The sequence below is a fragment of the Rhopilema esculentum genome, chromosome 5, assembly GCF_057945365.1.
Source record: "Rhopilema esculentum isolate cy_ngs chromosome 5, ASM5794536v1, whole genome shotgun sequence".
NCBI lineage: Eukaryota > Metazoa > Cnidaria > Scyphozoa > Rhizostomeae > Rhizostomatidae > Rhopilema > Rhopilema esculentum.
In genome coordinates, this window is record NC_142819.1 from 4,116,836 (window position 1) to 4,141,653 (window position 24,818).

Below are 24,818 nucleotides of genomic sequence, written 5' to 3' on the forward strand. Positions count from 1 at the left end.
GCATCCTCGTGTTCCAGTTTTTGCCCTCATTTGCGCCACCATAGGAGCATTTCCTCGAGCCACCAACACCCCCCCCCCCACCACCACAAAAAAATTCCTTTAGAGATCCCTTGTAGCACCCAGCCCCGCTTCTAAAATTGCTCCTGTGACCCTGAAGTTGAAGTCTTTGTTCCATATGTTTGTATTGCAGGGCTTATCCATTGAATCCACATTCTTGCGTCTCAATATTGTATATGAAGAAACAAAATATTTGACTTTCACTAGGATTTTCCTTTATCGTTGAGGTTATCGCCCATTTTTATTGCAAATAAAAAAGGCTTTGACTTTCAAAAAGAGCCAGATGAGACTATGACAGAAAACTTGAACAATAACAAGTACACAGTTTACCATATTAGTCCCAAAGCAATTGAGAAGCAATAGTGATTGGGGAGCAATTGCCCCCAGACCCTTTAACCTTTGGTTAAAGCTCTTCTCCTTCACTTAAAAGAAAAAAGGCCTGATCCTCCCTGAACCCCCCCCCCCCCCCACCTCAGCTGAAGTCCCTTGAAAAGGTCATAATGGGCGTGGGGTTAGATATCTTTCTCGTATTAACATTTTGGTGTCTTGACTACCCGAGATATACAGTCTCCCATAGCTTAAAATATGCCTGAACTTGCACCATCGCCATGCAATTCTTGATAAATCCGATTTTATCTTAAAATTGGCATCAAAGAAGATTATTTTTTAAGTAATCGAGCAAATGTCTAAGGGATAATAAATGTCGATGCACCACAATGACAACGCTTGGATGAAGCAAGACAATAAATAATCCGAAATCCTTAACCTGACGCTACTACACCTTTGCCGCTCATATTACATGGCTCAAGATAAATTAACCTAACGAATAAATGTTTTTCTGACTGAATATAGTTATATAATGCTAGTATGAATTCAACATTTACACTCTTTTTTTGAAAAACCAGAAAAGAGAAGTTAGTTCTTTAAGGCTTGATTGTTCTGAGTTTGTAAGCGATGCAATCGCTAGCTTTAGAGCTGAAAGGGAGTGTTCAGGCCCCATCTACCAGCAATATGATTTAGCCATTCTTTATTTTGAGCCATCACTGATTTGTGTGTTTGTTGTTGTCTATTCTCGTCGCGTTGCGGTGTTCCTTATACACTACCATCCTTTATTTGCTGACAAAGCACCCCTAGATGACAAAAAGCCGTCGTTTATGAGTTAGTTTTACATTTTAGAATACCCCAGCCTCGGAGCTTGATCTTAAATTTTGTGTAACTTTTGACCAATTTTGAGCTTTGAGTTAGATACCACCACAGGAGATACCATCACAGAAAATTAAAATTGCGCGATGTTGCCTACTATAATTCGCCCTTTCTAACTTTTGGCTTACTGGATGATAGGGCGAGAGCTACAGAAAGGGGCAGCACATCTTAAATATTTGTCTCGCTCTTGCTTTACCAAAGCCTGCAAAAAACACTATGAGTTTCTTTTCCAAGTAACGTAGCATGGTATCAGCCTCTCTTTGGAATTCTGGCCAAAGAGGACATTTTATCCTGGGCAACGAGCCGCTGCTTAGACAAATCTTTTCGGCCACAACAATTCACGATTGTGCTCTGCTTAAAAAAGACCTAATAATCATCAAAAAGCTATTTCCGGGTACAAGAAAATCCAACCAAGCTCACGAGTTGCCAAGGAAAATTGCGCACCTCCGAAACAGGGTCAGGTGACACAAAGCTCAATGTGATTGATGAATTCTGTTATTGTTAAATAGTATATCCCGTAGCATATTCAAGCAGGCCGAGATTGTGAATGACTCTCTAAACTAGGCTGTCAGTATCAGCGAGCAATATCAAGACGTGAGGAGCAACTTAGTTGCCGCATTTATTGCAGTAGCAATTACTTTGTCGTGAGAGTTGGATTACCCATTCAGATTGAAGAAGTGGAGATCAAATATTCGCCTGCTCAAGCGTGCAATACCGAAGAACGTAAACAACAGAATTTCAAGACGAATCGCCAGGAAGATCGTACGAATATGTGCAGGAAGGCAATGTTTTGCCAGTTAGCAGTGGTTTTTGTCTTTCTCTCTGTACATAATGTGACGTCGCAGAAGTCTACTAGTGCAGCTGAAGATTCAAGGACGCCTATGTGCAGAGGGGCATTTGATATTTATTTCGTTCTAGACAGGTAAGGAGAATATTATGTATATTGGCCACGAATTATTTGCAACCTCAAATCACAGCTGAAATGGGGTGCGTAAGATCTAAGAAAGGATTGCAATGTTTTAGATCGTGACTGTTCCTGCAAAGCAATCTGTAAACACTTGTGAATAAGGATATGCTGAGCAAACAGGCACGAACCAAGTTTACCGCCATACGGAATTACCAAATGAGAAATTGATTAAAGCCTTCTAATTACGCAATATATAGCAGAAACGAGATGCTTTCATCATGAATTGCATCGCAAATCTGGTCTTCAAAACATATCTATTTTAGATCTAGGAAATCTGATAGAGTTTCCTCAGATGTAGAGTATGGACTCTTTCCTTTGTATGGAAATTGGGTTAAGGGTTAAGGGATTTATATCTCAGACTGGCAAAAATCTCATTCACGTCTTGTGCTGTAGTCACAATTGGAGTGTGAATCAGTAGATTTTAAGCTCAAGTACGCGTTTCTAAAGTCCTGTCCTTTAATACTCAATTAAGAGGACGGATTCATGCTTTGCTTTGCTTTACAATTTTTTACTATGAAATAAAAGGTATACAATAATCCTCTTGTTGAAGTTGTGCCTCGTTTTCGAATCGCTCTAAGCGCCTTTGCCTTCACGCTTCATGTCATCGAAAACTCATAGGAACCACGTAAGGGAAGGATGTATGTGTTGAAATGAAGCATTTGAGCAGGGCCTCCGACGATGGGGGGGGGGGGGGGGGGGGGGGCTTTGGCGGTGGATCGGAGGCCATGATCCCTACTATTTTGACCCTCTCACTTTCCAACCTGTGTTGGAGCCAATGTTGGGGCTTGACATCTGGCCTTGAAATATCTTTTATGGTTCACACTTCTCAAAACCACAAATTAATCAATCAGTTCAGCCATTGGCGGACTAACTAATTCCAGGTTCGGGGGCCTGAGCCATTTTATGTCAAGAAAAAGAAGATTATATTTTAGCCAAGCATTAGCGTCATTAAAATTTATTGCAAAACTTGAAGCAACAATTTTTCATGTACGGCAATTACAAATTAGGATAAAATATAAGTACAATAATGTCAAACATTAAGTTTGCGCAATAGAATGCCTCATATCAACTTGTTAGAGTTTTTAAAAGCTGCAAATTGAGAAAAAATGTCCTCCATCGAACGCACGTCCTTTACACCATGTTCGTTGTTTCGGAGAGTCAGGCTACCCAGTTGAGTCTGAGTTGAAATTATTTTTGTTGAATTTTTTTGTTAAAGAGCCAATTTTTTTGAAATTTTTTGCAAGTTTCTTAGACATTAATTTTTGTATCGACCAAATTCGAATACTTCTCGGGAAATTATTCAAAAATCTGTCGATTTCAAATTAGGTTGGAACGTCTATGCACCCCCACACGACGTGATTGCAACGGGCTCCCAAAAAGTGCGCGACCTCTCACTGAAGACCAAAATCATTTTTAGTAGAGCCGATTAGATTCAGGGCCGAGGGGCCTAGGCCCCATTAGCCCATAGGTAATCCGCCACTGAGTCTAGTTGGTTGGTACAGCTTTAGTTTCTTGTTTTTAGCACTACGTCAACGAGAAACACGTGCCTGGTTATTTTATCAAAAGAACTTTACACTGATTTGATTAGATCCTGAAACAGTCAACCAAACCCAAACCTCTGTAATGTAATTTCATTCTTGAGTCGTGAGCATCCCACGCCACGCCCTACCTAAAATAAACTGCGTCTTAAACAAAGTAAGTTTAAGAGTTCATTGCATAGTATCTGCGTGAACCAGCTATAAATTGAATGAAGTCCCTCATAAAATATGCGCCTTCTAGTAAGGCCTAAAGTTTGGAGATTTACAGTTGCTCAGTGGTCTCAATTTATTTGCTCACAATATCGTCGTTTAATATTTTTCACTCCTTGAATGAATGTTATAGGTTCACTAAAAGATTTCTTTTGTATGAAGTAATGAAGGCTGGTATACACAAGGAGTAAAAAGTCTTTTGACCACGAGGGGAATATACTTTCTTTCAAAATAATCACTGTATTATCTTGGTAGCACCGTTTTGTAATGAAAATCGATTCGATACTCTGCCAGTCAGCACGTTAGCGGTGCCCCAAATGTAGAGTTAATCCTCGAGTGACAGGTTTTCAGCCTTGGAACATATAAATAAAAATTTCAAACATCCAATTAAAAATAGACACGTTTATCATAATCTCGAAAAGTTTCGAATTGTGATTACAAAGTTGATACTTTTCTTTCAAGAAATCGCTATTTGGGTTACTTGCTAGATATATAGGGCTAAAATATGAATAAAAAGCTTCCAAATGTTATGCAACAAACTGAATTTGTCACTATTTTGTGGCAAAAGTTTTTGAGAAAGGGCTTTAAGTTGACAGGACTTTGAGAGAGAGGGAAGGGGTATTATTAAAAGTTGTATTGAATTTCCATGTAAAATTTTAACTAGTATTTCAATTTGTAAAAACCTTCTATTACAAAGAACAAGGGTCCTACGCCATGTAAGTTTAAAGGTGCGAGGATGGCTCAGTGGTTAGGGTCGCCGACTACGGATTAAAGAGTCTGTATTTCGAGCCCTGACATGATGACCCAACTTTTCCTTAGAGTGAGGAGAGTCACCAGCTCTCTGCAATTCCAGTATGTAGGAATCACGAGGTGTTGTCGCATCGAGCGGAAGGACCAGGACATCACTCGAAAAGCATAACTTTTCAGTGTCCTAAAAATTTCCTGGGAAGCAATGTAGCAAACAATAAAAGAAGCTTCATTAACATTGACATTTCCAGGAAATTACAGATATGCTAGGGTATACTTGAGATTCTCGGATGTTAACTTAGGCTTCATTTACGCCTGATTCCACTGTTTCTTTCTTTTCTAGCAAAGGTCATTGTCATTTCATGGTTCATTCTCGTCCCTTCTATCATTAAGGCTTTCAAAGTCTTTTTGTCATAATTTTAAACTTCATGCAGTTATGCAATGTTTTTGAACGGCCTTTTTTCATAAAATCTTTAGGGTACTGATTACAGGAATCCCTGTCCCTCGTTTTGTAATTTGAACAGATGGTTACAATGATACGCTTGACCATGACCCTTGACCAGGGACGTCGGAACCTTGGGTGCCCGAAGGGCATGTGCCCCCCAACTGTTGGAAAATACGACATGGTGCCCCTTTCATATCTATGCCCCTCAAATTTTGAAATGGTTCCGACGTCCCTGTCTGACGTCCTTATTTTGCTTAAGGAAGTCATGCTATTTTCTGAAAAAATATTGTGGCATACTTGGCCAAGTCTCGTCCAAAAAGTTTCGCGCTTAAGGCATTTTAGTACTTTACAATTTCTGTCTTATTTGACTGCTAATGAAGACATGCAACATTTAAAGAACTTTTTTTAAAATAGCTGAAACTTTTATTTGTATTACTTTCTTCGAATTTTAAGGTAATGAAAAATTGATGTCAACTTAGTTGAGGGAGCGGTGTAACCTGATAGGGGCCAAAACGTAGAGGGAGGGGCCAAAAATTGATAATAATTGACGGGAGTGAGGAAAGGTGTCTTAAAATGGGTAGAAAGAGGTTGACGTAACTTGTGAAAGCTTCCTAAGAATTTCAGTCACGTGTATTGATGCAGACACTAGTTTCTTGTATTAAAACCGTCCGAAGTGATTGGGGAATAGGGGTTTGAAGTTCATCAGACGCCTTACTTTTCTTGTACAGCCAAGATAAGCCTGTGTTCCAGACCTCCAACCTGTCTCCCTTCCAGATTTCATTCCAATTAGATGATTACGTTTTATCAAACCAAAAAGAAAAAACTTGAATATGGTCAAATAAGCCCTCAAAGTGTCCCAAATTAATTCCCTTCTGCAAATTGCCTTATTTTATGCGGTTACCAAAAAGCAAGTGACCATGTTTACTGTGGTAAGACCAAGTTTTGGCACGTATCAAGCACATCTACGTAGTACTACAGACCCAGTATTTATTTGAATATATTTCAATGATGATATTGGTTCAGTTCTAAGAAATCGACCTCTTTCTTTCACGAGCTCTATCTCTTAGCATTAAAACTTTATCCTATTGGACTCGATGCGTTTTAATTTTCCTGCAATGATTTTTCCTTTCTATTTTCTACTCTATTCTTATATTCTCCTTTTCCCTGTTCTGTTTTCGGTCACGTTGCATCTCGCATTCTTTCATATTTGTCGAATCTTTGCTCGGCTCATTTCTTGTCTAGTCACTTGAAAATGAGTACATGCTTGAAACGTTGTGTTCTTACTTTCAAACTAATTTATCTTATTCTGGTACTCAACTTATTTGTTTACTTTATTATAGTTATTTTGGATGACGTACCACACGCAACGTACATATTATATTGGATCCATCTCCCCCTTACCACAATGGTATTTTCATTTTCACCTTCCCCCTCTCCTTTCCCACCTACCACAGGCCAGAGGTGGTGATTCTCCTTTCACACCCCCCTTCGTGGATGCCCCTGGTTTCTTCAGTTCTAAGACATTGCTATTTTTACGTATCTTTTCTATTACAAAACAATTCTAATTCAGTCCTTCAAAGCCTGAAATCCTGGAATTGCTAGTATTTATGCCAAGATGTTTCTAATCCTGGCGAGGCACTGCGTGTTGGAATTTTCCTTGCTGACATAAAAATACACATTTGCGGTTTTCATTCAAATGTGTCACGCGAAAGATGCCAAACATTTGAGTGACACCAAAACCAACAACTTGTGTGTGCGTGATATCTCATTCAAAAGAGGAAATTACCTTGGATTGTCACAATATGTGTGTGTAAAGCCTGATTTACACGAGACGAATTTTTTCGTGCGAAGCGAATTTTTCGCCAGGAATGCGCGAAAAATTTGCGCAGAAGTAGAGATTAGAAAATTCGCAGCGAATTCGCTGCGAAAAAGTAGAAACCATTCCTACTTTTTCGCTGCGCAATTTTTCGCCTTTTAAAATAAACCAATCAGAACAGCTTTGGAAGACACCTGACTTCTGTTTTGGTTTCAGACTTTAAAACGTCAATAAAATAGATTGGTAATTATTCATTTCCTGTGCCTTGTACACAATCTATGTATGTGGATTCATATCAGATTAATATTCAAACTTTTGAAGTTCAAATTGACGAAAACTGGCTTGAAAGTTTCATCAAGCTTCGATGGCGACCTTTGAAAGTATTTGAAGAAGTTATCCTGGTCTTATAAATGTAAACGTAAATCTCTCTTACCGAAAGATGGAATTCCCTCTTCTGAAGACGTCCTGAATAAATTTTTCTAATCCAGTATCGCTTTTTGCTGTTTTGCTCGCTTTTTGATAAATTTAAAATTTAAAGCTTTCTGATAAGAGCACTCTTCGGACAGTCGCTATATTCTTTTGTAATACTCGCAGCGAATTCGCATACAAATTTCTGCAAGTGTAAATTGAACTTTGAATTCGAGAGAAAAATTCACAGCTAAAGAATTCGTGGCGAAAAATTCGCTTCGCGCGAAAAATTCGTCTCGTTTAAATCAGGCTTAACCCTTCTAGTGCTAACCGTTTAAATCAGGCTACAATTCCGTAACATAGTTGCCAAGCTCGATAAATTAAAACTCAGGTTTTTAGTCTGTCTTTCCTTGGTGTAAAACGAAAGGACGAGAATGACTTGACAGTTGTCATGAAACGCGATAGCACTTTTGTTTATTGTTTGTTGGGAACTACCTTTGATTCTTTTAGGCCGTAGTACCAGGCTATCATGGCCCCCAATAATTTCCAAGTTAGGACCAAAGGAAAGTGAGTTCAACATTATTTATTTAAATGTGCCCTTCTTCAAATTATTTAAGCAGTGCTACGGCTCTGTATGAGTATCCTTTCTTTTCCGGAATTTTTGATAAACCAAACTCTATCTCAGCCTCGTTCCCACAATTTTACGGGGCGCGAAAATTTCTTGAAACCGGGGTAAAGTATTGTAGAATGCTGAGGCAAAGTTCAAATTTTTAATTGTATTTCTGAGACTAAATTATGGAGATTCTGGCACCCAGGGTAGCGTCTGGAGGTCTTTGCTAGGGTCTGTTATTTGAGAACTTTAGCCGGCCCACTGAAAAAAAGTGAATACAGTTTGCATATTAGTGCGTCTAGGCTCTGAATTTACAATATTATCTTTGTCAATGTTATGTTAAAACCTTTAGTTGCAAAATAGGGTTTGAGTTGCAATGGGCATTTCATTCCACAAAAGATATCGCAGGCCTTTCAATATAACAGAGGATTCATATCGGTAAATTTGATGGCAAACATTTTTATAAGATTAAAGTGCGGTTGAACTGATATACGAAGCTATCGAATACTGATATGCTATAAAGATATTTACGATTTTTGCGAGCTTTACTGTTGATGCAGCTATAAGCTAAAATTCTTCGATCTTTCCGAGATAATTCTCTACCTGTTCTCTGTGCCAACCAAAATATAAAAGAATACTCGAGCTGCCAAGGGAAAGATAAAAATGGCTTGTGTCAGCAAATATTCTAGTAATCGGGGGTTTAAATGTATCGGGGAAGGTTTAAGGGGAATGCAAAAACAACCTGAGTTATCAGAGGCTCGTGTTATCGGTATAAAAGTTTATTTCAATATCTTTTATACAGTGTCTCGTTAGTTTTTTTTGGTTACGACAATCACTTAATAATTTTATGGCGGTACAGAACTTGTAAATGGCTTTGAAAAAATGTCTTTGGTATGTTGTGAAATGTTTGCTTTTTGCAAAGCCATTTACAATTATTTGAATTTAAACACTTCCAGATCATCAAGCGTCAGCAGGAAGAATTTCCAAGTTCAAACCGTCAACTTCGTCCACAACATCACAGGTTTCTTCATCAGGTAAATTTCCCTTATTTTTTAAAGCAAGTGTTTAAGATATTCAGTTACCTCTTCTATGTGGAAATGTTTATTGTTGCGCATTAACATAAACTTGATCTGATTAAATTCATTTCCTTTCTCAAGCCCAAAGATGATGATATCCTTGATTTCTTTTGCAACAACAGCAACCACCGATCTGGAGTTAACGGAAGACAGGTAATATCATATGCTGGTTGTTCTGCATATAATACTTCAAAACACTCTGAAATACTATACAGTATAATGAAATATGGCATAAAATCATAAAATATTTCAAAACTACAATCGTCGCTAAAATTGGGCGTAACCAGTGGTAGCGCTAGACCGAACAGTAGCGGTCCAGAAATGTAGGGACTGGTTAACATCATTAAAGTTATCGTTACAATTATCGTTACAATTATCGCTACAATTATCGCTACAAGTATCGTTACATTTATCGCTACAAGTATCGTTACAATTATCGTTACAGTTACAATTATCATTACAATTATCGTAACATTTATCGTAACAATTATCGCTACAAGTATCGTTACAATTATCGTTACTAATGATATTCTTTTTATTCAATAAAGGCAACTCATAACCAGTGGTTTGATCAACTTGCGGAGGAGAATCCCCGAAGGAAATACTTATTTGCATTTGGGACTTCGAAAGGTAAACACATTTTTTGCTTGACAGTTTCAAGAAAGTTTTTTAGATCTAGATGCTCCCTAAAAGTTGTGGCTCAGCCAGACAGGTGTTTTTACATAGCAAAAGAAGCTGCATGAACTTGAAAACAAAAACAATTGCAGTTGTCAATGAGTCATTTTCCGCTTTTTGTTAAAAATAAGACACTTATCTTAAACAGCTTAAGGGCAATTTTGTCACGTGTTTATAATATGCTCTCAAAAATACCGGTTTCTAACTAAGATAAGTATCTTGTCAATGACCTCTAACCTAATTTTGTTTCTTATTCAAAATATTTTAAAAGAACTGTTTTTTTCAGGCTATTGAACAGATCCAGAAACAAGGTTAGTCTCTGGTTCAAGATTATCAGAGTAGATCTTTTTGATAACACTTGTTGCTGCAGATTGACCTAGAAAGTAGATATTGTTTCTACAATGCCTGCCAAAAGTACTTGGAACACCCAGCAATTTACGCTGCATTTGATATCTTTCATTCCTTTCATGAAAAAAAATTGCTTCTTCCGCCCCCTTCCCCCTAAAACAATGTTGATGATTTAGAGAAACATCATAAAAGAAGTGCAAAAGGAAGTGCTTCCTAAAATCCAAACCCGTTTGATAGTAAACCAACGTTGGGGAGAGGGGGATGATTGATTTTGACCTTGGAAATTGATGTCAGTGTTCCAAGACTTTTGGCAGGCAATATAGTTCCTTGATCCTAGAAAGAAACTCATGATGGAAGCCAATTAACAGTGCATTTTCTAACATTCTAACTAGGGGGCAATTATACCTCTACTCCCAGTAACCTTCCATTGCTAACAACAATAGGCTATTTCTTTCTCTCCATGTAAAAATAGCTCCCCCTCAGCTGATTTCCCTTCAGAAAGATTACGAGGCAGTAAGGTATGAGTTGAAGAGGAGAGCCTGTGTTCCAGACCCTTTTTCTCTTCAGATTCGGGGTCTGGAGCACAATCTTGCAACATCCAGCACTGCAGTCTGGCACGCTAACCACGTGACCATTGAAGCCTCTTGGGGATATAACAAAGATTATATTTTAGTTACATTGGTAATACGAATGCCAGCAAAATTCAGCAACTGGATTTGTGGCAGCATTTCTTGCAACCATTAAAATACATACTAGTGGCAAGAGCTCTGAAGTACTTAGGGAATGTATTTAAGGTTTAGCTTCTTTGTGGCGTTAGACTTTTAAAGATAATGTTGCATTGTGGATGGATGTATAATTTACTGATTATAATTCATAGATCGATCATCAGCCAGTGTTATCATTGTTTTGACTGATGGTGAAATCGCTCAGTATCGTGACAAAGCTATCCAATCGGTATGCAGTGAATATTTTTAACAATTTATGAAAATGTTGAGCAATCAATCCATCACAATTTCATCATTATTTTCTGAGGGAAAAGAAAATAAAAGAAATGCATCATTGATTTCTTGAATTCAAGAAAGGAAAGGCTTCTTTTTTAAAAGTTAACCAACAGGTTATGATGAAATTCCAAGCACTGAAATAAAGCATTTAATACATTTTTTCCAAGGAAAGTTTTTTAAACAGTCACAGCCAAAACATTTCGTTATTTGGTTACATATTTAATCATAGAATTGAAAGCTTTAATATCAGAAAGAAATAAAAAATTTGGCAGCCCGGCAGTTATTTGACAGATAGCGCAAAAATGTCATTTGCGGGTTTGGTTATCACAGTTATATAGCAAGATGCAATAAACAGTCATTTCTCGACCCAGATGCAATAGAAAACCATCCTTTGCTACAGAGGCCAACAGAGCAAGGATAACTTGAGAGATAAGGATTTTATATACCACATTCTTACGATTCTTGGATATTTTAATTCATCAGATGCCCCCTAAATTGAATTTCTAGAATCAGAGATTACTATGTAAGGTACAATAATCATGTTAAATATCATAAAAACAAATGCTTCACAGCAGCATCGTGTGCAAAAAGCTCTTGAAATATGCTTAATGGTATTTTTCAAACAAAAAGGACCTTTCTGGTCCGAAGCGAATTTATCCTCAAATTGTTTGAAAGCATTTCTGACAATTCTCCACAAAGCCCCCCAAGACCTTCTCCCTGCCAAGTGTTCCTTGGGTACCAGAGCCACAAAATTTCGAGCATGTAAATAGAATGCCATGTGGAGAAGCGGAGGAGCGCCTTGCTGAGAACAAGGAAAAGTGGCTCTAGTACCCAGAGCTCTTGTACCTAGAGCTCTAGTATCCGTCGATGACCACTTTTTCTTCTTCCCAAATAGACGCTCCTTTGCTTCTCCACTCCTATCTTCTATTTCCGCGCTTGTATACAAGGGGCTCGGGTGCCCAGGATATGGTGTCAGTACCAAGGGGAACTTCAACTAAATTTTTTTAAGAGTGTTAAACTAGCTGACTAACTGATATTGATTTGGTTGAAAAACCTGTATTTTGCAGAAGTTTGAAAGGGGAGTGTGTGAATGTCTAGAACCTTTCTCATAATGAATGTCTAGCATATGATGTGAATGTATACCATTTTGCAGTGCTTTCTCATTGAGCACTGAGAATGATTTTAAGGTTGCCAAAGAAAAGGTCAGCAAATGGACAAAAATGCTTTTCTTTCCTGGGAGCTAAACTATGTAATAACCTTCCTGCTGAGTCCAAGACGGCATCCTCCCTGGGTGGTTTCAAAAAATCAATACAGGGTTGACTAGTTTCCATGTATAATACCATGTAATTGTAAATAGGTTTTTAAAATATTATGGTTTTTTATTTTCTAGCATTTTAATTATATATTGTAATTAGTTTTTACTGGAGGGCCCCTTGAAAAACAACTTCCGCTGAAGGGCAACCCTCCTTAAATAAATCAAATATGAAATATATAATAAATGTGAAATATATTGAATGAGGATTAATGACATAACATGCATTTTGCCTATTTTCCACTACCGTGGTCATCAACAAAATGAATAAGTGCACGATTCAAAATGCCCAGTCTTGTACAGGGTTCGTCTGGTAGCTCTCTTTACAATCATAACAACGAGCCATTATTCTATCCGTTATAGAAATAGAGAGTTCTACAGATATGAGATAACTATTGGAAACCTCTATTCGCCAGCCTGTCGAAAACCATTCTTTTCATAGGGAATAAATGGATCGTCTGTTCAGCTTTTAAAAACATCTTAGAAGTCGTGTGGCTTACTTAAAGGAAAACACTTGGTACTGGGTTTGCCTGGGGCTCCTTATGGTTATGTTGTTGTTCGATTTCACTTCGAATTTACTTAAGATCATTTTGCCCCGAAGACAAAAATATATTAGAATTGAAGAAGTATACCTTAAGAAAGATATGTTGAGAAAGCAAAAAACAAAGTTTAGGATATCGACTTTGTCAAAGCATACAGTAAAGTGTTATATTGATGATTGTAATAGCCGATAGAAATATCTATACACAGAGCCTCGATGCGGAAAGGAGGCGATAAAGAAACAACTTTGATTTAAAGTAAGGTTACAAGCAACAGAGAAACTCTACTCCAGTGTATTATCTATGCTTGGACCCAGGCACAAAGAACCATACATTAAGAATCAATGTGAAAAAGAACCGTTGTGGGTGTGGCTAGAACATAGCAAGTCCTTTGTACCGTGTGTTTAATAAAACTGCAAGATTCTGCTGAAGAGAGGCCCCAGTGTGACAAAGTAAGAATCAAATGAAATAGGAACGGTGTTGGATATAAAAGGCATTATATAATACGATCAAACGTAGGCAAATGAATTCAATTAAAATCATTTCTTTTTTAACAGGCAATACATGCAAGACAACTTGGTGCTACAATCTACGCAGTAGGAGTTGACGATTATAAGAAAGAAGATGTAACTACTTCAATATTTGTTTCTTGATTTCAAAAATGCTTTCAACCTTTGATAATTCACAATTTCAAGGAATTTCCAATGTGTTCGAATAAGCTAGAATTCACCAAAATTTTACTTTAACGAAATAATTATGTAAATATCGGTTTAGGGCAGTAATCTTCTTGTTTTCAAAGATATTTTTTGTGAAAACTTAGCCAGTTTCATAATCTTATTTATGAAAACTTTTACCCAAAGAGGAATAGTCATAACAGGAAAATTATAATAATCTCAATTTCAGCTTTATCGGCCCTTGTTTTTATTTTGAAGTTAAATTCCAGCCGCTAAAGTTTTTAACAAGATTTGTTAGAACAGTGAGATATCTTTGATATATACAGTGAGATAACGACCCACGTTCTCAAAGGCCACTGCCCCACTACCCCCACTGCCCCACTACCCCCACTACCCCCACTACCCCCACTGCATCACTACCCCCCAACTGATCCACTACCCCCACTGCCCCACTGCCCCACTACCCCCACTGCACCCACTGCCCCACTATCCCCACTACCCCCACTGCCATATTTTTGTGGCATATTTGATAAAATTTCATTTTTTGTTTTGGCATTTGTTGCTTTTTAGAAAGTCCCAACAATTTAATCTGATCTGCTTTCCATATTCCTTACTTTTCAAGTACTTTTCTTTAGCCAGAATTAAAAGATTTTGCTTTCGTTATTCTATCACAGCTTGAGGCAATTGCAAATAGGCCCGCAAAGGATTACATTTTCACTGCTGGTGGCTACGATTCACTGAAAAATCTCGTTACTTCAGTGAGTGATTTTTTCAAGCTTGTAAAACATAAAGTCGATTTATTGCCCTCTTTTAGAATTAGTAGGTGAATTCTTCTAAAGCATGGATTTACTGAAGATGCTTAGTCCTTTCCTTGATTTAGCTAAAAATTTACTGTGTATAACATCCTACTATGAAAAGCTTCTGCAGCCAAGACCCTTATAAGACTCTTTATTTTATTTCAGTTTTTTATTTTATAAGAATCTTTTTAGAATGGAACAATTTTGCCCGTACCCTCGTTATAGTGCATGGAACATATCTTTGATGGCGGAGAGTTGGGGGGAGGGATGTTAAACAGAACTGCAGGTGTAGACTGAAGGCCCATTTGTAAGTTAACAATAAAAAAATTTTATCTGTGAGGTGTCGTGAAATTTGGACTTCAATCTGGCTTGTAGGGGAGGAATCTGGATCAATTTTGAGGGTGTAACAAAGGGCTGTTACGTTACTCAATAGAATGTTTTAGAATAATTTTATGTTATCTTCCATAGATTGTGGATAAGACATGCATTGAGATATTAGCTGCTGAGCCTACGCATATTTGTGCTGGAGGTAAATTTCAAACCATTTACTTCAATTAGGCTACCTGTTGCATAATACCGCAAACGTTTAGACATTTCTCACATTCATAAGATTGTATTGCATAAACTATTACATATGTACTGCATAATATAGTATTACATCATATAGTATTACGTCATATATGTATTACGTCATATATGTATTTCGTCATATATGTATTACGTCATATATGTATTACGTCATATATGTATTACGTCATATATGTATTACGTCATATATGTATTACGTCATATATGTATTTCGTCATATATGTATTACGTCATATATGTATTACGTCATATATGTATTACGTCATATATGTATTACGTCATATATGTATTTCGTCATATATGTATTACGTCATATATGTATTACGTCATATATGTATTACGTCATATATGTATTACGTCATATATGTATTACGTCATATATGTATTACGTCATATGTGTAATACGTCATGTAGTATGACATCATACATTATATAGTATTACTTCATAATGTATTCAATTAAATTTATACAGTATTGCATTATATAGTATAACATCATATATGTATTTCATTATGTAGTATTATGTCATATAGTATTAAATGAATGTGAATGTTCGTTTTACCGATGCAGTCTTTTGCACACAAATTTTTGCATACCAATATAGAAAGAGTAAAGCGTTTTCAATTCTTGCAACACGGATTTTTAACTCTTTGGTGCTTAGTTATAAATCCTTTTTTTACGTTCATCATTTATATTCAACAAATATTCAATGGCTTAACAAAGCGGCCAAATCGTCTTAATTTTCACAGAGCATGAATGTTGGACATTGTTCAGTGGATTGTTGAGAGCGTTTAGTCGGGGCTAAAGAATTTCGAAAAAACAAGCTGGTAGCTTAGATTAAAATCGAAGAGAAGTGCATTGTTTCTGCCATATTTAAAATTTAACTTTACAAAGAAAAACCTTTATGCATTTACAAGACTCAGTTAGTTGTAGTATCATTATTGATTTATTTTTGAACAGAGAAATTCAAAGTGTCCCTTACTGGTTATGGATTCACGAAAACCAACAATATTAGCAACGTCTTTTGCAGATTTCAGCAAAATGAAACACATTATCAAGGTATGTATACATGGTTTGATTCTTCTATGATATATCTGTACCTATAGCCTTGTCATATTCTCAGTTCTTCAGTTCCATGTCGAGTATGATATTTACGTATGCCTTCATTTTGTCCGGATTCGATAAATGCATCTCCTTAGAAATGTTTCTAGCGATAGCAAACAATTATTAAGGCAAATTTATACGCAGGTATGCTTCAGGCCCCGCTAATTCTTGTTAAGTAGCTCAATTACATTTATATAAAAAAGCATTATAGGACATAATAAATTGTCATAAGATCCATTTTGAATTTTAGGTATTTCAGCCTCTTGTTATGTCTCATAACCATAACTATGTTGGGGTTAAGACTTTATGGACAAGCGTTGAGTATGATGAAAAATTGTACGAATATGTACCTAAAATGCAGATTCTAATGCGCACTTCTGACAGAAGACATTTTATGTTGCTGGTTGAGGGTCGTCACTGACACTTCATTCGAGCTACAGAATGTGTCAGTAGCTCAGTTTTTACCACGTGAATACCAATCGACTAGAGATTCATTTTCATATACATTAATCTAACTTTTGCAGTCACCAAGCCATCGAAAGTCACCTCGACTCATCTTATGTGCCCTTCTCCAGCCATTGATGAGCCTCACAGGTAACAAAAAAGCTGGTTACTCATTTTTGCTTGTTCTTTAGAAGCCTGTACTTCCTACTGCTATAGCACTTTTTGAATTATTTTCAACTCAACCGTTCTAAAAGCCATTAAAGGTGCAGAATCTATTGAAGGTGCAGGTTTGCCTTCCTGTCTTTGTTTAATATCTTCTAAGGACTGGCGTGTAACGATAAAAAGAGGCAGAGAGCTGGCGACTCCCTTCACCTTAGATGAATGTTTGGTCATGTTAGAAACTCGAGCTCCTGGCCCTTGGATCTGTTCTCCGCGACCCTAGCTACTGAGCAACCCTCGCATCTTACCTTAATTGAGTGCTAATTAAATGACAGTAAATAACTAGATTATTATTTTGGGCCTTAGACATTTGAGTTTCTAGTCAGAGCTATAATTGAAAATTTTGAGGTAACAGAATTGAAGATTTTTTTCTTTGAGCACAGACTTGCTTATCTGCGCTCCTCCATGGAAGACTTTATACGTTTTGGTTCCATCGTTGGTCAGTAATGTATTATTTGAGTCAGGCAGAAAATATCGTGGAATCCCCGTGACACTCGTTTAATTATACCAGACCTTGACATCTACAGTTGCTTTTCTTGTCAGTGGGCTGTAGCCGCTAAATATTGAAAATGCCAGCTTCTGATTCCGATTTTGAAATGATGAATTTGTACGTGTATATATAAATGCAAGATTCTTAAATGACCCACTCTTATTTGGCACTCCTATTATCTTTTTTATCGTGAAGATTTCAGTTTTTAAATTGGCGATATGAAAATGATACACATGATCGTATCTTCTAAGATTATTGCCCTGATTATCCTGCAGTTCTGTTGTCCTCCAAGTCTCAGTCAACGGGAAAACTTTCGTTTCAAGCAATGTGACTGTTACTGCTGTCAACTGCCAGGTATGATAATATAAGCTTTATGCATAATTATTCGTAATGCATAATTATAATATTTTTAACACAATAATTAATTATGCTCATTTTTGAAAAGACAACACTATTATCGTTAGGAACGCTATCTTTTGATGAAATTTTCTGTCATTTGCTTGGTGAAAAAGGACCCAAAACGAATCTTAGATATGTAATAAAACTTCAGATTAAACAAAGTCTATTAGATATGCATTGTAAACAGAGCTCTTGTGTAAAGAACGCAAAAAGGCATTACTAGAAAACATTTTCTCGGCATGGTAATACCGAGCCTTTACGTTTTTGTCGCTTAACGATTTTACCGGCTGTTTTAGACGAAGTGGAAAATTGTACAGATGCCTGATGATCGCATTGAGCATAAAACTTAGAGTAGCAACTCAAAACCGTCCTGTTCTATACACCAAATAGCGAGGTGGAAAATTGTATATAAAAAAATACCTTCATGCTGTTCACCTTTCTATGCTGTTTCATGTCCTGTCTGATCGTGGTTGAGATCTTTGTATATCTTGCTTACAAACAGACGTTTATTTGTTTGTTTTCTTCCTGCTATGCATTCTCACTCTTTGAACTAGAGTAGCAAATGAATAGATATATTATAAATAAGAACTAGAGTGAGGAAAAGTTTACACTTAGAGGTACAAACGCCCACTGATATCCAAGAACTGATTTCATTTGAGTTTTTGCTTTAGAAAAACTTTCAATGTTGCTGTTCAAATCCTTTGAAGTTTGTAATTAATAGGTCTCTGTGATATGATATATTCTTACTTTGTTTATATAGAAAATGAAGTCTTCGAAAACAGAAAAAAGTTACGGAAAAGCCCTGCTGATTCTCTTTCTGGTTCTGCTCTTTCTATCCTTGGTCTTAATTTGGTGGTTTTGGAAGCTGTTGCCTTGTGTGGTACGTTAACTGAACATATTATTACATTGCAAATGCAAAGCATCAGATGTAAAGGTTGAGAGAATGACAACATTTCTTATAATTTGTAGTATTATTTGAAATTGCGAACAGAACGTCGTCATCTTAAAATGAGAGGAAATTTCTTCCACCAGTGTTACTATTGAAACTAATAATGCTTAGTGCCGTTGAGAAAGTTAATTTTTTGAGGACAACCTTTTCGATCTTAATTTTGTTTAAAGTGTGCTTCTTCATTTTCTGTTTGGTTTGCGAAAAATCCTTGATGATCAGATTTCAAATTACGTTTGTTGATTCAATGCTTATTGTATTTTTATTCAAACCATTCTAATTTCTAGAAGCCTGACCCGAGTCCCCCGTTCATTGACACAGACGATTCTGAGGTGAGGTTTTTTCATGAACCATTTGAAGCTATCAGTGAGAATAGATTTATAAGGAGTTTTGTATCTTTTTACTAATGAAGTTAAAACTAAACACAAGAAGAACATGTTTGGTTGAGAATCCTATATTAGATTTCAAACGTTTTTAGTTATGGGCCAATAAGCAACCTAGTTAGTAGGATTAAACATGTATAGATGTAATTAGAAGACTGGTGGCTTTCTTGAGTACACGCTCAACTCTATATATTAATAGATATGTGCATATGTAAATATGTAGAGTATGTAAAATATATATTGTTATTTGTTAATATATAAGAACAAGTATGCGTTCTCTATTCTGACATAAGTGCTCATCAACACACTAAAGTACAGAGCAATAAACACTTTAGAAGTCAGTTTACCTTTTGAAAGAATCTATCTGATGAGCGCGCAAGGATGAAACTTGGAGTACATTGAACATGTCTAGCCTTTAATCGAACTTCTATTATGAATTTGCAAAAATATATATTTATTTTCTCATCAACATGTATGTCAAAGTATTCAAATATGAGTCTAAGCTCATTACCTTGGATGTGGTATGTGTCGTATCAAAAATTTGTTTCAATCATTCTAGGCGAAAAAGAAGAAATGGCCTACTGTTGATGCTTCATTTTATGGTGGAGGTGGAGTCGGGGGCATGAAGCCTGTCAGGGTGAGTATAGTGAGGCCTTCCTTTCAGAAACTGTAACAATGGTTAGATTTAGGAAGCTTGGGTGGCTAGGGCCTAAGGTAAGAAAACTTGGCTAGGAAAAAATGTAATGGACTGACACTGACAGTGCAAAGTACGAAATGAGTTTGGGCCTATAGGGATAAGTAAGAATCAAATAATTTCACTGAGCCTACCAAACATAATTTATGTTCCAGACTTCTACTTTCAAATGAGGGGTGTGGAACACAGGCCAGCCAAACGAGACATCATAATGACAAACGGATACCAAAATATATAGGCTTTTCATTAAAGTTACCCCTTACTTGGAATATCTAGTCGATTGCTCTCTAAGCTCGTTATCAAGGAAATTTAAACTACATTTAGCCAGAAAGTAATTAAAGGTCTCCTGTCTCTGAACTTCTGTGCGGATGTGGGTATTTAGAGCCCACACACTCCAAAGTTCAAAGATTTGAGGATCCATGGTGCCCTTTTCAATCGTTTCTGACCCAGTTCTTTTTGGGTTGTCTACCAATCCCTCGTAAAAGAGCACAGAATTCGCAGATGTTGTTTTCAATTCTCTGTGTTATAAAATTTCAAACCACATTTCCACCAATATCCTAATCACTCAAAGCCTTGGTCTTTTTCAAACCTTGATCGACTCCGCTTATAGTCACACCAAATGTTACTTTAAATGCTTCGACAGTGAGTTGAGTGTGACCGTAAACGGATCTATGAACGGATTTAAATTTTATGTAATCTTAAAAGGTATAATGAGTTTAAGTGAATGGACTTTGAGCGGAGGCGAGTGTAGTGTAGCAGAACAAAAATTATAGCAGGATTGATTGATTTATAAAGTTAACGTTACGTTATAATAGCAGTCTTCATGATTTTTACTACTACTACAAGTATGTGAATTGAATTGGGTGTTTTCCCTTCTAATAGATGAATTTGGTGTTCTCCCTTCTTAAAGATCAATTGGGTTTCCTCCCTCCCACGATCTCTCCCACGACCCCTCTTTTGCCCCTTCCTACAACCCTTCCCACGACCCTCTTACGATTCCTCTTGCAAGCCCTTCCGAGACCCCTCTTACGATTCCTCCCACGAACCCTCTTACGACCTCTTCCCCTTCCAGTTATTGAATACTCTTCTCTGCTCATATATAAATGTAACGAATTACCTCAAACATTTTGATGTTTTATAGGTCAACTGGGGTGACAAAGGAGCCACAGAAGCTGGAAACAAGCTGGCAAAACCCGAGGTATTTAAGACCAATAGCATTTGTTTCTCGATTGCATAAGAAGGTAAACTTGATTATATGAAAAATAATTGAATAGGAAGAGAAGGGGTGTCTACAATGATTCCACGTTATTCTAGAAGAGAATTGTGCCAGCACCACAAAGTGAGACCATACAGTCTTCCCCCTGATCTTTGGTGGTAAATCGTTACTGTCACAATGAGAATCGTTTTAAATACTAAATATAAAAGTAGCTTTATTTAAGCGCGCCTGTAATATAAAAGTAGGTTTTTTATTGAAATAACAACTGTTTATAAAGCTTCAAAAGAATCTCAAGAGAAGATTCACGATTGAGCTGAACACAAGTGTTTAGTGTGCAAAAAGTTGACAAAGCAGAATTCCTGACTCTGTTATATACTGTAATCTGTCAATCGATTTTTTGTCTGAAACTCAAATAAACCAACGTCAATTTGAATGTGATTGTCATTGTTTATAATCAAATTTTATACAATATATAATAAGAGATGCATCCTTTATTAACGTAAAATGTAAACTCAGCGTTTGACCGTATGCAAATGAGCCTTTTACCTCAAAGACATAAATTATGTTAAATTATGCGTTTTATGAAATTGAAGCTGGCTTGTCATGCATGGCTCTACAATTTTCCGAAAATACGTATGATTTTAAAAACTGTCTTTTTTAGCTTAGTATCTAGTTTTATATGTTTAATTATTTATATGTTTGATTATTTATATGTTTGATTATTTTTGTACGGTTTCTTCATTTGATGCTGTCTTTGTCTTACTGTGAAATTCATTCCTTAGTTCTACAACATTCGTCTTTCAGGATGCCAAAATTATCGTCGACTCGACATCGGAATGCGGGGATATGGGAGATGCAAAGCCGAACTGTTCCACAATAGCGAAAGTAAGTTGCTACCTCTGTTTAGAAATCATAAAAAGTGCCGAAGAAAACATTCTAAACATGGTTAGATCTATAAATACTTCAAGTCTTGAAATTTCCCACGACCGCAGCTGTTTCAATTATATTTTCCAAGGCCTTATTTAATTTAGAAATTAAAACATAATTAACAGGACTCAATTTTGGCCTCAATGAGAGATAAAGCAACAACGGGATAGTAATAACGATTTCAGCGAAGGCTTTGCTGGGTTGTCTAAGATTGGTCTGTTTCAAATTTGTAAAAAGTCGTCCTTGCTCTATCATTCTCTGCTTTCATGTGTTTGCATATTTTTAAAAGATCCATGCTAAAATAAACTCACGCAGCGTGCTGCTTGCAAATCTAAATAAATCTATATGCTACAAAGGGAAGCATCAGCTAAAAAGGCTGCTTCAATCACTAAATTCATTATTGTATGCTTGATTTCAGTGTTGAATCGTAATCATCATAATCATAATTTTTACTCGCAGATCCAGCTTCTTGCTCTATGTGGTTTCTTCAAGGGGCTTTACAGCAGATTTGCTGCCCGAAGACCAATCAAGGGAGGCCTAAACGTGAGTTTTCGCGTTATATTAGTACAGGGAAACTTCTCAATGTAGACAATGGGTAGAATTGCCCCGTTAGAAAATTTTCCGTCGCTTATTGAGTGTCAACTGTTGAATTCAGCCTTTAAGGAAGCAATGATAGTAGCTTCAGATAAGGCTACAATAATGTGTAACATCAACTTTTTTTCATTCTTTAGAAGCTGTACACATCCAAGTCAGAAAACTATGAGCGTGCTAGGAGTGCACTCAGCTCAATCTCCAGCCAAACCGCCTAGAAAGCATCTTTCAACTCGACCTGATGTGTGCGAGCTGCTGCTTTTCGTGTTTAAGACATAGAGAAGACTTTAGATCAAACGGAAGAGATAGAAAAGAACACGCAGAAGTGACAGACAGTTGTGATGCCCGCTAGTTAGTCTTTGAAAGGGCTGCTTGATGAGCTTTAGACTAAAATTTCACTTCTTATCAGAGTGAAAGTTTCATTTAAACCGTTTGCTAGAGATTAAGCGATTTTTGTATGTTCTAGGGTTACAAATTTGCCCAATTTATTCTCCCTACCGAATGTTCCCCCGCCCCTTTGTACACTGATTATGCTGAAAACTTTTAACACTTATCATATATTTGCAGTATTTTACTATTTGATAGCTATCTGAAGGCTTTTGTGAACATGTCCTCAACTTTTCTGATCGTCCCTCTCACTCCCATTTATGGATCTTTGTCACCCCTTATATACATTGCTCAAGCTTTAGGCTCCAACGAATAGAGCAGGGTACTGAATTCTGGGTCTCGTTTTTATGGTCCATATCGCAAAAATCGCACACCCTAACACAATGCAACAAAATATTTTCCTGCCTCCAAAGAAAAAGACAGTCTTTCTGCTCCAAGACATTGTCAATGACATTTTGCTTTAACATTAAGTGCTTGTTGCTTTAGTCCAAAAGGGGAATGATCCACACACACTGTCCTATAAATCATTTAGTACAATGACAACAATATCAAACTTAGAAGTTAAAAAAGTCTTTTTGTTGAAGGGAAAATTCCAGTCTTTGGTAAAAAAGGATCTACCCGAGTTCACTTAGTTACAACTTTCCCTTGTCAATCACTGCTTAATTAAGTTCTTTATTAAGACTTAAAATATTATAATATCTGATGTACCCGTAAATTTTAAAGTACCTTGATAACTAGGATGTATTTGAAGGACATGCTTTGTAGAAGCACTTATTTGTTTTGAATATGTAAAATATTCAAAGTAACGTTGTAAATTAAAGTAGATAAATTTTTGTCAAAGATGTAACCTGTAAGATTTTTGCATTTTTAGAATGTGTAAAAATTTTATTAATTTATTAGGCTTTCACTTTGTATATTGTTGTCAGTTTCTGAATATTTTTTGCGTTTTATCATTACGTTTGTGTTTTGATCGGCCTGTTTGTTTATCACAATCTTTCCTTCGCCAAAAGAATAATCTAAGCACTCCCCTTTCACATCTTTCGTAAACAATCACTTTTTGTGTTTCCCCACCTGATTAAATGTTTACCGTGCATTGAAAAAAAACAATTGATTTATAATGAACTTTATTTGAAGTTTCGAGTATGAATCGTCCATGGAAAATAATTTCAAGGTTTATTTTCTAGACAGTCTATTTCTTCTCAAAGTTATATTTGGAAAGATTTTCAAAGTATTTAAAGAAATTTTGAACTATATACCAAATTGATTTTGTATTCATTGAAATATTCCGTTTGTATGTCTCCAAAACTTTTCAATTGCCACTGAAAAATTTAAACAAAAGCCATCGCTTATTGACGCATTTCTAGCCTGCTTACCTGAAACACGGACGGTTGCTATAGCATTGCATCGAGATTTTCAACATCACTCGTACTCCTGTTTAAATGATAACGAGAAGATCAAAATTCATGTGGAAAATTGACCATTCAATCAGTCTTTCCACAGTCTATGATTCAGCTAAGCAAAAAATTGATTAAAATAAAAACAGTCTTTGATCGATCATTATATTTCATATGAGACATTCAAGTCATTACAAGGCTAAAACATTGTGTTTGAATATAGCTGTACCAAAAAACAAGGAGCAACCGAATGTGTATCATACCGGATTACAATAATGATGCCATGTGACAAAATTGCTACTTTGAAAAATAGTGATGAATAAGAGCCAGATAGACCAGATAAAGTACAACAAAGAATCGTGGACTTGCTGGAGACAAACGGACAACGAATGCAATTGCTATCTCAATATAGCCATATTTTTACCACAATATAGCAATTGCTATCTCAATATGCAGCAGCAGTTTTAGGGACTGCGGGGCCCGGCGTTAAAACATCTGTGGGACCCTTTTTCTTTACAATTTCTATCTTTTTTCTTAGTTGTAAGGCCCCTTTTGGCTAGCATCATAAGCGCGGGGCCTGGGGCAATGGCCCCCTAGATACCCCTTAAAACTG

General features: G+C 36.5%; 1 protein-coding gene across 1 annotated transcript; it reads left to right on the forward strand.

Annotated features, from left to right (window-relative positions):
• The first annotated feature begins 1,681 nt into the window (after nucleotides 1-1,681).
• LOC135689846 (anthrax toxin receptor 1) lies at nucleotides 1,682-23,779 on the forward strand. The gene is made up of 19 exons (XM_065207212.2): nucleotides 1,682-2,182; nucleotides 8,958-9,035; nucleotides 9,159-9,230; nucleotides 9,626-9,707; nucleotides 10,039-10,063; nucleotides 10,978-11,054; nucleotides 13,510-13,578; nucleotides 14,301-14,384; nucleotides 14,892-14,952; nucleotides 15,972-16,070; nucleotides 16,640-16,709; nucleotides 17,544-17,622; nucleotides 18,428-18,547; nucleotides 18,901-18,945; nucleotides 19,556-19,633; nucleotides 20,832-20,888; nucleotides 21,711-21,791; nucleotides 22,293-22,376; nucleotides 22,565-23,779. Exons 1-19 carry the CDS (start codon nucleotides 2,031-2,033, stop codon nucleotides 22,640-22,642), a joined length of 1,491 nt encoding a protein of 496 aa, XP_065063284.2. The 5' UTR covers nucleotides 1,682-2,030; the 3' UTR covers nucleotides 22,643-23,779.
• Nucleotides 23,780-24,818: the final 1,039 nt, after the last annotated feature.

Bases quoted from the DNA above. Each gene is read 5' to 3' on its own strand.
- LOC135689846 (XM_065207212.2), top strand. From the start codon at position 2,031: ATGTGCAGGAAGGCAATGTTTTGCCAGTTAGCAGTGGTTTTTGTCTTT. The intron at 9,231-9,625 runs GTAATATCATAT...TATTCAATAAAG, and splicing joins CTGGAGTTAACGGAAGACAG to GCAACTCATAACCAGTGGTT. The intron at 18,548-18,900 runs GTACGTTAACTG...TCTAATTTCTAG, and splicing joins GGAAGCTGTTGCCTTGTGTG to AAGCCTGACCCGAGTCCCCC.